At 39.4% G+C, this 13,748-nt stretch overlaps 1 protein-coding gene across 6 annotated transcripts in view; it reads right to left on the bottom strand.

Moving 5' to 3' along the window:
- GLIS3 (GLIS family zinc finger 3) overlaps positions 1-13,748 on the bottom strand; it is a 165,006-nt gene that overhangs the window by 7,246 nt on the left and 144,012 nt on the right. For all 6 annotated transcript variants that reach the window (XM_021381305.1, XM_021381301.1, XM_021381304.1 and 3 more), the window contains one exon: positions 5,182-5,354. In XM_021381305.1, coding sequence (XP_021236980.1) covers positions 5,182-5,354 — 173 coding nt within the window. The remainder of the gene's footprint in view (positions 1-5,181; positions 5,355-13,748) is intronic.

A 13,748-nucleotide genomic window follows, 5' to 3' on the forward strand; every position in this document is an offset into this window, starting at 1 on the left:
CTTCATATCCCTTTACAAAGGTATACTATGCTTAGAAACATACAATGATCACAAAGCAGTTCACAAACTTCTGCTGGATTGGGGTCCATGACTGTTGTTTGCTAAAGCTGTACTGTGTCTATGTACAGATAAGGCAACTCATAGATAATATGGACAGAAAAGGAAAAAGGTTGCACTGTGAAACATGCTGTATCACTTCATATAACATTACTGATTTCTTGCCAAATGGGAGGAAGGACGTATGGTTTAGGAGTTATATTACTCAAATTATTTTTCCTTTGAGGCTATATTTTTGTGGTCTCTTACAAGGAAGCATAAAGATATTGGCATGTATAAGATATGCATGAACTGAAACAAAAAGCTCACTATTTCAAGGCATCAAGATAGGACAGGATCATGGTCAGGAAAAGACAGCCTGAAACTATGCACAGGATCTCTAGGTAACAATGTTGAGTGAAATATAGTCCTTGTGTTTTAAGTTGTAGTCTTGAAAGACAGTTCTGGGCACATAATGTGAGAAAAATGCCAAATTTACACATATATAGCAAAGGTTTAGGCAGAACAGTGTCATGGAAAAACACAGAAACAATAACACTTTGCCTTCATACAAAAAAGCAAAAGAAAAAAAAGAAGGAAAGAAATAAGAAGAAGGGTTCCTCTTCAAAAGCAACCTGCAAATGTATGCAGTAGGCACGAGTTTGCAGACTCTGCTCACTTTAGAGAGGCTGAACACTTGAAGCTTTCATTGTCTTTCGTAGGGGCTGTAGGCACTTGGCAGTGATAGCTCTAAGATGACAGTTTCGATTTTTTTTCTTTTAAAGTTTAACTGGAACAAAACTAAGTCATACTGTAAAGCATGTTAGGAATTTGCAACGCTTTCAATTCTTAAATGTTCAATTCTGACATTTAAGAAGCATTTGCAGCAAAATAAAATAAAATGAAAGAAAAAATCAATTGCCATCTAAAAATTGACTTAGAAATTACATAGCTATTGACAACTTTTGCCTCCTTAAAAAAAAAAAAAAAAGCTTTTAAAATCATCTTTTCTCTCAACCAGCAAGAGGACACAGTCTGAAAGTTTACTGTTGAGTCAGACAAGTTACCAGCAACAATTATTTCAATCTGACGGTCTGAGCCAGCTGGCAAGACCCCTCAAGACACATGCTGAAATGTCCTTTCATACTGCTCTGTACTCATTCTCTGTGCCTTTCTCACAGCATCCTGTTCCTGATGCAGAACAATCTGGCAATAACTGAAAAACTACTTACCTTGGGGTTGAGCTATTGTGAGTCACATCCTCTATGTTTGCTCATTCTCTACACCAGTAAAAGAATATTGTCTAGAAAAGTCTGAGAATCTTTGACCCATTAGCATGTTAACCACCATGGTGCAGAGAGAACCAGGGAAGTGCACAGAACTTTTTCATGAACTGAATAAACCAAATCCCCATCTATTTTCCTTTGAATGGAAAAAGAGCACAGAAAATTCATCTTCTTTTTGGAATTCAGTGTCATAGATATCCATCTTACAAAATAGATAGTCATAAACAAGAACGATCAGAAGAGGGGACATCATTTTCTTGCAGTTACTTAGCACTTTTCCAAATATCGTTCTCCATTTCTGCAGTCCATCAGGTCACAGTGCAGAGCTCTTTGAACTATAGTCCACACATGACACAGTAAAATCTCCTAATGATCTCAGGACCTCTTGACTTGGTTCACATGGTGCTATGTCCAAATTAATTGCACCAGCTGGATAATGCAGGATAACATGAGGTCATACAAAATTCAGGCCCTAGACCCTGACCATACCTGACCCTTCTTTTGAGATTGCCTGTTGGAGAACAACAATTACCTGTTGTAGCAACAGTTTCCTACATTTTCACACACTTGTGGAAAAACAGAAAAGGGAAATGGATTGGGTGATAAACTTCCAGAAACTGAACAAATCTTCTCAGGACTGCAATTCTGAATTGTATCAGTTATTTGTTACTAAAGTAATTAAAACATACACATGAACAACATACACACAAGGTTACATCAATCATGTTTGACATGTTACATCAGCACAGCTTCACCAGGGGAAGGTCATGCCTAACCAATCTGGCGGCCTTCTATGATGGAGTGACAGCACTGGTGGACAAAGGGAAGGTGACTGACATCATTTACCTGGTCTTGTGCAAGACCTTTGACATGGTCCCCCACCACATCCTTATCTCCAAATTGGAGAGATGTGGATTTGACAGAAGAACAACCCAGTGGATAAGGAATTGGTTGAAAGGCTGCGGACAAAGGGTGGTGATCAATGGTTCTGTGTCCAGGTGGAGGCTGGTAATGAGTGGTGTCCCCCAGGGGTCTGTCTTGGGACTGGTGCTCTTCAACATCTTTATAAATGACATTGATGATGGAATTGAGTGCGCCTTCAGCAAGTTTGCTGATGACACCAAGCTGAGTGGTACAGTTGACACAATGGAAGGAAGGGATGCCATTCAGAGGGACATCAACAGACTTGAAAGGTGGGCCCAAGTGAAACTAATGAGGTTCAACACAGCAAAGTGCAAGGTTTTGCACTTGGGCTGGAGGAATCCCAGGCATATATATAGACTGGGAGGAGCAATCCTTGAGAGTAGCCCTGCAGAGAAGGACCTGGGGGTCCTGGTGGATGAGAAACTTAAAATGAGCCAGCAGTGTGCTCCTGCAGCTTGGAAAGCAAACGGTATCCTGGCCTCCATCAGAAGAGGAGTGGCCAGCAGGGAGAGGGAGGTGATTGTCCCTCTCTACTCTGCCCTTGTGAGGCCTCATCTGGAGTACTGCGTCCAGGTCTGGGGACCCCAGAAAGACAAGGAGCTGTTAGAGAGGATCCAGAGAAGGGCCACAAAGATGATCAGAGGGCTGGAGCACCTCCCCTACGAAGACAGGCTGAGGGAGCTGGGCTTGTTCAGCCTGGAGAAGAGAAGGGTGTGGGGTGACCCCACGGCAGCCTTCCAGTACCTAAAGGGAGCCTACGAACAGGAGGGCAGTCAACTCTTTATGAGGGTAGATAATGGCAGGACAAGGGGAAATGGTTTTAAGTTGAAGGAGGGAAGATTTAGGTTGGATATCAGGGGCAAATTCTTTACTATGAGAGTTGTGAGGTGCTGGAACAGGCTGCCCAGAGAGGTTGTGGATGCCCCATCCCTGGAGGTGTTCAAGGCCAGGTTGGATGGAGCCCTAGGCAGCCTGGTCTAGTATTAGATGTGGAGGCTGGCGGCCCTGCCTGTGGCAGGGGGGTTGGAGCCTTGAGGTCCCTTCCAACCCAAGCCATTCTATGATTTTATGTTTCTTTGAATCTATACACTATCTCCAAGTTCAATTAAGTCAAGACACAGAATAAACAATAATTTTTCTGGTATGATAACATTACTTCCTGAGGGAAATGAAATACTTCTAAATATAATGAAATTGCTGTATATTGCAAGAATCTCTTCTAAAAGCAAGAAGCTCCTGTTGTTTATCACATGCAGAGCCTTGCCCTGAATGATGCTGAGCATCTAAAAATCAAAATTGCACAACCCATCTTAAATTCACTGTTGAAATCCTGGTCCACAGAAGTTTGTGAAAGAGTCCTGATCTCATTGAACTAACAGGGATAAAGATTTAATTACAGATATGTCACAGGCTGTGACTGCCATGATTATCATTTCCATAAGGTAGGAAGTTTCTGGTATCTATTTCTGTCAGCTCTCTGCTTGGCATCACAAAGCTCTCCCAGATAGTATTTTCTTAAGGAAACAATTACAATTGCCATTGAGAAATATACATTGTGAGTGAGATTCTTTCTAGTAGTCTTTGGCCTGAATTACTTCAGAATGGTGTTTCTTTGCAGCATACTTCTACAGCGTTCACTAGGTTAATTACACAAACATCAAGTAATCATTTGGTAGCATCTGAATATGAAGAACAAAAGGAAAAGGAATGACAGGAAAGAGTAATACAGACATATCAGTCACACATTGTACTGCCAGATGGACTTGCCAATTTGGTAAGCTAAAAATATTTCTATTTATTTAAATCTGATAATTGCTAATGAAAAAACAACTTAGTAGTATAGCAGCCCATATAGCTACCCTAGTATAGGTAACTCATATCAGCTAACAGTTTTTTAAAGAAATGGCAGCTTTCTATTGCACTGAATATTTTACAACAGTTTTTTCTTTCTTCCATTATTCTGCCAGCACTGGTCATCATCTTAATCCACAAACACATACATGTGGTCTACTACAACAACAATAAAACTGGACTGGCACATTTCTTTTTCCCCTGACTCTCACTCACGAATTCTGAGAGTTACCTTGGGATCCTGCTTCACTGCTACCCCTAGAGAGACTGCTTACATCATAGAAAGAAAATAAATGAAAGAAGCCTTCTTTTTTTTCAATATATGTTTCTTATTATATCTACTGTGATAACTCTCAGGAAGCCTGATCAAGAGGCAGAATCCCAAAGACTATAAAAATGCAATATGACATGCACCTTGTGTATGTTAATATGACGAACATATATTTAAACAGCTGAAACATAACAGTGTTATTTCTGTCAACACATTTCTGAAATGCTAAGGTTAATTACCATTCGGGCTTCACGCCAGATTAAAAAAAACTGAAAAACAACCTAATATTGAGTTCAGCTACTGTTAATTTTCTTCATGACTATATAAGTCTGTAGCTGACTGTTCAAAGAGAGAGAAAGAAGTTTTGTAGTAACTGTTTACATAGTGCAAGTGGGAATACAACTCTGTGAGACGTGTATGCTAATGAAAGAAGAGGTCTACACAATTGCAAGGGATAAAAATATTCCACGTCTTGAAAACTTTGTAACACTTCCTGTGAAAAGTTAAGAGTGATAAGAAGCATAACAATATTAAATTAAAATTGGAGGCCAGCACATAATTAATTACTTGCAGTTCTATTTCAATAACAGCTCTGAAAATCAATCTGAAACAAAATTTGTCACTCCATAGTAAGATGCATAAACATTAGCTAAACTATGAATTTTAAGAAAGCTTGAAGGCAAGGTCCCAGAAGACTATATCTTTCAGAAGGAAAGGGCCCTTGAAATACCAGTGGCAGCACTTGAAACACTTTATTTGAAGCCAAGCAGCAGTGACAAACAACTAACATCAATGATGAAGCTTCTTCCTTACCTTGGATGTGGAGACTATTTGGCTGAAAAGGATTTGATGCTGACTGGTATGTCTTTAGATGTATTCCTGAAGGCTGCTGAAGATGAGGAGGCTGTGAAGTCTGTCTCTGCATCATGGGAGGAGGAACTGAAATTCTTTGGGGGCTGATGTGTTGAGAAGTCAGAGCAACTAACCTAGGAGTTCAGAAACAGACATATCTATAGAATGCTGAAACTTCAAGGTAAGCATTGAAGATACTTTCTACTTTACTTAGATCATTATAATGCTTAGCAGTACTTAGATCACTATAATGCTTAGCGGTTTGCATAGATAAAATCTTCTAAAAGAACCGTATAGAGCCCAAATATGGAGAAGTTATATTTTCAGATCACAGAATCACAGAATGGTTGAGGTTGGAAGGGACCTATGGAGCTCCTTCGGTCAACCCCCCTGCTCAAGTTGGGATATCTAGAGCAGGCTGCCCATGGCCATGCCTGTGCCAATGGTTGGTCTCCAGCACAGTAAAGAAATGTTTCCTGACATTCAGACAGAACCTCCTGTATTAAATTTTGTGCCCATTTTCACTTGTCCCGGCACTAGGTACCACTGAAATGAGCCTAGCTCCATCCTCTCAGCATTCTTTCTCAGAGTCCCCTCATCTCTAGGCTGAACAGTCCCAGATCTCTCAAACTTGCCTCATAGGAGAGATGCTCTTGTCCCTTCAACATCTTTCTGCCTGCTGTTGGACTTACTCCAGTATGTCTATGTCTCTCTTGCACTGAGGAGCCCAGAGCTGGATGCAGAACTCATGTGGCCTCTCCAGCACTGAGCAGAGTGAAATAATCACCTCCTTCAAGGCAATAATTTGCCTAATGAAGATCAGGATTTCATCTGCCTTCCTTGTGGCATGGACATATTGTTGGTTCATGTTCAACTTCATGTCTACCAGGACTCTCAGGTCCTTTTCTGCCAAGCTCTCTGGTGACAAATCATTAGCTTTAATGACCCTAAAATGAAAACACTGAATTTTTGCCTTGTGATGGATATCTCCCTTTAACTGCTGTAGGTAGATTGTAAATCATAACAGTAGAAAAAACCTCATGGGGGATCTTATTTCTGAGGCATTGCCAGCTGTGTCATAATAAAACTCCATGCCAGTTATATACATCAATAAATAGCTGTCCTTCCTCCTGGGCAGGAAGCAGTCAGTTCTGGTGAACAGACACTGTGAGGAGATAAACAGCAGGTTCAAGTTTCAAGTTCCAGAAATCCTTGTTTTATGTATGTTGCCAGTAAAAATTTGAAAATAATCTGAAGGCAGTAAAATGTATATGAAGGCAAGTGTTAAATTGCTTCTGGTTGAACAGAACCTGATGACATCAAAATGTTGATCTGGACTCAAAGTGTAAACTCACAAACCTGGCAGAGAAAGAGAAAGGTTCAGAATGAGATTGATGGCACAGCCACCACAGGGGTTCATCATTTCATTTGCATATTATACACAGCTCTGTCACTACTGGCACTACAAGGAGTCACACTACTAAGCAGGAGGATTTTATGAACTTTGTGTATGTTTTTTTTTTGATCCATATTTCCTTTAAATTGCATATCCAAAAGCACGTTACAAATAGATGACAGTCATTTTTGCAGAGGGAAGGCTGTGGTTAGAAGAACTGGGGTCCCTACTCCAGCTGACCAAACTACCCATTAGACCAGTGGGATCAAATCAGTAAACAAAAGCTCAGCCTGGGCTCAGGAATGGCTTGGTGTCACTTTCTGATCCATGAGATGAAAGCTGGGGAGGGTAATAAAATATTCCTGCTGGAAGATGAATGAATACTGACGTGGCATTCCTACCTCAGAACAGCCACTCTGCTCCCAGAAGTAGGCTGCCAACTATGCAGAGCAAAAGCATGCACCCATTCTTCTCTGTGGCATGTACGCTCAGTGGCCACTGATACGAGAGACTGTTGCTTGAAGTTAACAAAGCTTACCAGGATCCTAAAGTGTCAATCTGATCCCTGTTCTCCTAAGACTGGACACTACATTACATTTTCTTTCACCTAGTAATAAAGAATGTTTTTCCTGCAGAGGTCTAAGAAAGCTGTACATTCACCCTGAGTGTAACAGATGATGCAAGTCCAGTAGGGGCACTACAGAACATCTTAGGAAAGGGTCATTGTACAGATAACAACAACCAAATCCAAGACACATGAAATATTTTATACTATATCTCAGAATCAGTTTCTGCCACAAAACATTTGTGTGATTTTGACCTTATTTGAAACCTATCTATTGCATTTCTGGTAGATCCATAACTTACATTTGTAGTATAGAAAATGTCAAAATTTTTCTATAATTTACTGCCTACTCAATTTTCTTTGAGAATTGATTTTTTAGATATATTAGATGCACCTTGGATGAACTTTGTTCTGATTTGCTATTAGCTTCAAAAAACATATGAACGACTATGTAGTTGGAGGAAAGGTGTCAGTACCGAGTTGCTGAGTCCTTAATGCACCAAATATTTTTTTGTTCCATATTACTGATGCAGTATAAGCTTTAAGACATACTAGGGAGGAAGAAAACAAAGAATGATGTGTTTCACATCAATACTAGAAAATAATTTTGAGAAAAAGATAATCAAGTAGCTGTACTGTGCTGAAATATCAGGCAGGTCTTAAAAAAGTGCCACAGCTAAGAGGCTTCCATGAGCAAGGACTGGAGTGAGTACAGCAATCTCACAGAAAGACTGTTAAATGCTGCCACAGATAAAGAACAATGTACAGTAAATTTTTATTACTATGGTTATTTGAAAAATCATTGGATATGATCATTTGTGTTTTCAAAATTTGTTTGTGAAAATTGATCTCTTAAGAATGGTTTTCAGCAGCAGCCAACAACAGGCAAAAAGTCCTTTTCAAAACTCAAAGTGAAAAGCACAGTTTTAAAATTTTCACATTTGATTTAACACCTAAAAGAACCTCCCAATGATAATGCACTACTTTGTACAGCAAGACAGCACTCTTTTTCAGTAGACTCTAGTGGTCTTTATAATGATTTATGAATCACTTCATGAATTCCTGGCTTACTCATATGGGTGACTATAGTTATCTACTTATACTTCCCCTCTGCTCAACAAAGGAGAAACTTGGACTTGTCTCAGTCCAGATTTGTTCCCAAACAAACCACAGTGTGTTACTGGGGGAAGTGCAAATTTAATTTTGCCTCTGGAACAATACAGACTGGTTTGTAACCACTAGGAAATTGCCATCAGGAATCGTTGCCAAGTGTTGCAGTCCGCGGTCAGGAACCAGCCAGATTTGCAGAAGGATGCCCTCACTTATGCTTGCTGGATGTACAATCAGAGGAGGAATGTTCTGGGAGCTATCAAGTAGCTTCTTCCTTTCCAATGCCAGCTAGGAAAATGTGTCCTGCCAGGCAACTTCTAGATCAGACAGTAACCAAGATAAATGAAAAAGTTCCTAAATTGTACCTACTTAGTTGACATTAGTCAAAATGATGTATATGTAGGTCACTCCAAAAGTAATGCCACCTATTTATTTCCATGGAAAGTACAGCAGTTACAAGAGCACAATAACACTATTTGATAAACTTTCAGCTACAGAACAGTTTTTTCAATGTAGTTACCACCATTAGCTATGCATTTTCACCAGCAGTGAAAAAGAGCTTGCACACCGCTCTTGTAAGGATCTGCACCAGAGGAGGTGGCCCACAGAAGGGGTCTTCCCTCCCACCCTTTTTCTGCTTATCTTTGACCAGTACTGCTAAATAACAAAATCTGTATATATGATGGCTGCTCCAAAAGTAATGCATCCTATTTTATTATGTTGGTGGTGGTGGTTTGGCAGTAGAGGTTCAACCTTCCCACCAATATTCCATTCCATTTTGTTGCTGTGTGATAGATGACAGCAGAGGGTCAGTCTGACAGAAGTGGTGTCTGACACAGAAGTGTGGATGAAGCAAAGCTGTGTCACTGAATTCCTCCATGTGGGAAAAATGGCACCCACTGACATTCATTGGCACTTGCTGAGTGTTTCTTAACCAAACAGTGGATGTGAACACAGTGAGGTGGTGGGTTGTGCATTTCAGCTGTGGTGACAGCGTGTCACCTCTGCTTGTGAAGATTTTTATGAGTGTGGCATGCAGGCTCTTTTTCATTGCTAGTGAAAATGCACAGCTAATGGTGGTAACTATTGAAAAAGAATATTTTGTAGCTTAAATTTTTTCTATCAAACAGAATTATTGTGCTCTTTGCATCTGCCATAATTTCCAGGGAAATAAACAGGAGGCATTACTTTCAGAGCAACTTATAAGAATCCAAACACCCCAATACTTTGGGCCACAGGACAACAGCATTGTCAGTTTCATATCCTTAGTTTTTTTACATTCCTGCTTTTCCCATGTGTGCTGTTTCAGAATTGTAAGTGCAAAGCGAATTTGTCTAAATTGAGCAAAATATTGTTATTCCACATTACTCTAAATTCTGCATTTCACTTTTCCAACTTATTAGTTTGCAGGGAAAATGTTTAATTCCAATTATTCTGCAGTTTTGAACAAATTCTACAGGAATTATAACAGCATATGAAATTGTAGTAAGAAGGGTAAGTGAACATTTTCTTTGCTTAGGCAACAAAAAAAAATGATTAAAAATTACACTGAAAAAAAAGGTAACTGCATTTGTGTATGAATAAGGAAAGAGGAGAAGACAGCTTATCATTAACCTATATTTGACCATTGCACAAGGTCCTACTAGTGGTAATTATTTGAGGTAGGAACACTATAACTATGCTGGACTTTGCACTGGAAAATAACGCATATATTTTTACATATGAAAAACTCTTATGCTAGCTTTCAATATGCTTCCAAAATGGAAATTGAACGCTATTGCTGAAAACATTGGTATTTTATTTCTTCAGATGTCATATTTTTCTTTTAATATTTTCTAATCACAATTTATTTTGTTGCTGCTCAGGTAACTGGCTGATTAAACACCAATTTTTTATTTGGATTTATTAGCTCCCTATTGGGCTGCAGCTGTCTGGGGACATGCCTGAATGTTATGCAGGAGATCAGGCTTTCATCTCAAATTAGCTGAAGTTTTGGTTGGACAGCGGACAAAGGCATGAGCTCCCCATAGCAGGTTGCTGTCTCCAAAAGTGTCCTGTGCAGTGCTGCCCTTTCTGATAATGTTAAGTGAAGAACAGTTTCTCTTGTTTGCCTTTAAGTTGCTTGAAAAATCCGGAAAATCTGTGATAATGTCTGTTCTCTGCATTAAACATCCCCATTCTGCACTCTCATGTGCTTCTTTGGCTCCAGTCTTTATGCTGCGTGCTAGCAACTTTGAAGATCCTCAATGACAGATGAGGATCGGGTTGGATATTAGGAAAAATTTCTTCTCCAAGAGTGGTCAGGCATTGGAATGGGCTTCCCAGGGAGGTGGTGGAGTCATTGTTTCTGAAGGTGTTCAAGAAATGTGTGGATGTGGTACTGAGGGACATGGTTTAGTGGACATCGTGGGGATGGTAGTTGGACCAGATGATCTTAGAGGTGTTTTCCTATCTTAACAATTCTAAGACTCTTTCATAGAATCATAGAATCATAGAATGGCCTGGGTTGAAAAGGACCTCAAAGATCATCGAGTTTCAACCCCTCCACTGAGTGCAGGGTCACCAACCACTAGACCAGGCTGCCTAGAGCCACATCCAGCCTGGCCTTGAATGCCTCCAGAGATGGAGCATCCACAGCCTCCTCGGGCAACCTGTTCCAATGCAATTCTTTAATTCAATACATCACCAATGAGGGATATTTTCTATTATAAGTCAGTACTCTGTAAACCAACTAACTATCAGTGACAGTCAAATAAACATAACTTAGGAACACTTGTAAGGAAAACTTTAAAGCACAATTTTATGTTATGAGAATCCACTCATAATTTTGGGGGAATAATAAATAATAAATAATAAATCCTGATTTGTTTTACCTGCCTATAATAAAACATATTTATCTCCTTTGACTTAAAATTGCAAATGATTTTTCCCTTTTTTTTTTAAAGATAATAACTTCCCACAACAGAAATAAGTATATTTTGGCCAAAGCAAAGCAAAGTTCTTTTCCATATTTTTCTTCAGCATCCTGCATGGCAACAACTCCACAGGAAGTTTCTATCCCTGTGGTTTCTCAGGGAAGTTGACTGCATTTACTAGTAGACTTTCACACTATAGCTTTCTTACCAGTCCTTAACAAGTGTCTAAAAATCCTTTTTGTGCTGGAAGTCCTCTAGCTTTAGGAACATAGGAATTACTCTATCAGCTCAAACCAATGATCCATATAGTCAAAGAAGGCACAGGAGGAAGAAAAAATGGCACCCCAAAAAGCATAGCAAGTGCTTTGGTGAGGAGAGTGGACAAAGGGTCTCTCTGGAGATGGGAGATAAAACTTTAACATCTCTCGCATCATTTTCTGTGGACGTACTGTATTAGAAAACTGGAGAAAACATGGACAGAACGATTTGCTAGGTCAGCTCTGGCACAGATTCAGGATTAGAACCTCCATTCTTCATCATCTGCCATTTCTAAGTGTTATTTGCTCACTAACAAAAAAAGTGATAATGTCTCAGCAGCTAAACCTCACAAGTGCTACAATCCTGAAAGAAATTACTGCGCTGATTTCAAAACCACCCTGTTTACATCACTAACTGAAGGCTTTCTTCAAACCAGACCCTTGTATGCCACATACAAAGGGCTTTGTAACATGTGAACATTAGATGTCCGAACTCCTTGGTTAGAAGCACTTGGAGACTTTTGCTTCTGGCTTGGAGCTGCTTACTATTTTACAGCAAAGGCATAAAAGGAATATGACCGCACACACAAATAATCAAAAAGAAGTGCTGCCACAGAATTTATAATAGCATTTCAGTAATGCTTCACCGAACAGTTCAGCTCAAGTCCTTTTTTCAAGCTTCATGCAGTCTCCAGGCAATCCAGTCAAGCCAGATTGTGTCATGCTTCAGAGACATACCACTAGCCCTGGTTTCCAAAATGGTAAAAAAAAACATCTGTCATGGTCTCACACTGGTTAATGCAAAGTGTGTATGCTGCTTTTGTGGGTTTTTTTGTTTGTTTGTTTTTTGTGACCATGAAGGTTACTATTCAAAATCATTAGAAATAATGTCAAGCATTTGGCATCATCAGTGCTGTGGCACTAAGTTGCAAATGAAATATTCCACATAAAAACAGAACTGGTTTTCTAGTTTTTCAATAGATTACTTTCTTCTTCAGCTTCCCTGAATGCTCATGTCTTCTATTATTACAAAAATCAGTAAAAACCCAAGTATATGTCTTTCATAGATACGATTTTGGGTACTGTTACATTTTGCTATCTTCGCTGAACAGCTGCAATATTTCAAAATAGGGAGTACTGAAAAACAGAACAAGCAAGCTGCAACAAACAAATGTAAACTTGCATTTTTATTATGCATGTTCTCTCCTTTGGTGAATGAAGCAGCTTCTTGGATCCACACTCTCCATGTTGTGCTTGGTAAACAGAGCTTTGTACACAGAACGAAAATGAGCCACATGTTTGGTTTAGTTTCTCACATTAACAAGGTTTAATTCAGTTCACATTCACCGTCCCATTGCCTTGGTGGAGAAAGAAAAGAAGCCTCACAATTATTTCTCTATCCTGCAGTCCATGGAAAGGTAGAGAAAGTGCTTATTTCTTTCTGACTGTTATTCAGAAACCTGAGAATGCTATCCGCAATGGAAGGGGACATATGAATGGCCTTACAGTCACAGAAGCTACCAGGCCAGCTTAGATTGGGTTCAGACTAGTAGATGCAAGCAATTGCAGGCGTGTGCACATGTCGGTTCATCCTAACTCTGGAATGACAACAGACACATGTAGCATGTTAGGAACCGCGCACAATGAAGGGGCTAAATCCCCTGTTTGGACCCCTAAACCCTGCTGTACTATCAGTGATAAGATGGACCTTTAAAGGTCCCTTCCAACTCAAACCATTCTGATTCTCTGGGGATTCACATATTTCAAAGCCATATGTCATGCACTGTACACTGAAGTGTTGGTTTGTTCAACTCACATTTTTACAGTGACCATTACATTCAGAAAGTAGTGGAAATGACAGATAACTGCAGGATCTTGCACATGTGAATTATATTAGATTCAAAATACAGATTCTATATTAGTTTTTATTTTAAACATTCATCTTAATTTGTACTGTATGCTCTGTAATGAAGTGAAAATTGCTTTAATACATTTTCCTTAATAAATTTAAATTGCCATATGTCCTGCTTCTCAAATCAAGATACTGGAAATGTTTTTTTAATCCAAAGTAGCTCCACAGATGAGAAATAAAAAGCTTAAACCTTTTAGAAGAGAGCATACAGGGCTAACCTATGACAAAGGAGTATACAATGCAAGCTTTTTATCATTGTTTTTCTGTAGAGAGCAGTAACAATTCTGAGGTCTGTAACCTACTCAAGACTTTTATAAGTTAAGTCATAGTGTAAATGTGTCTGCTGTGGTCCTCCATGAGCCCAGAAATGGGC

Source organism: Numida meleagris, chromosome Z (assembly GCF_002078875.1).
Source record: "Numida meleagris isolate 19003 breed g44 Domestic line chromosome Z, NumMel1.0, whole genome shotgun sequence".
In the NCBI taxonomy this organism is placed as follows: Eukaryota; Metazoa; Chordata; class Aves; order Galliformes; family Numididae; genus Numida; species Numida meleagris.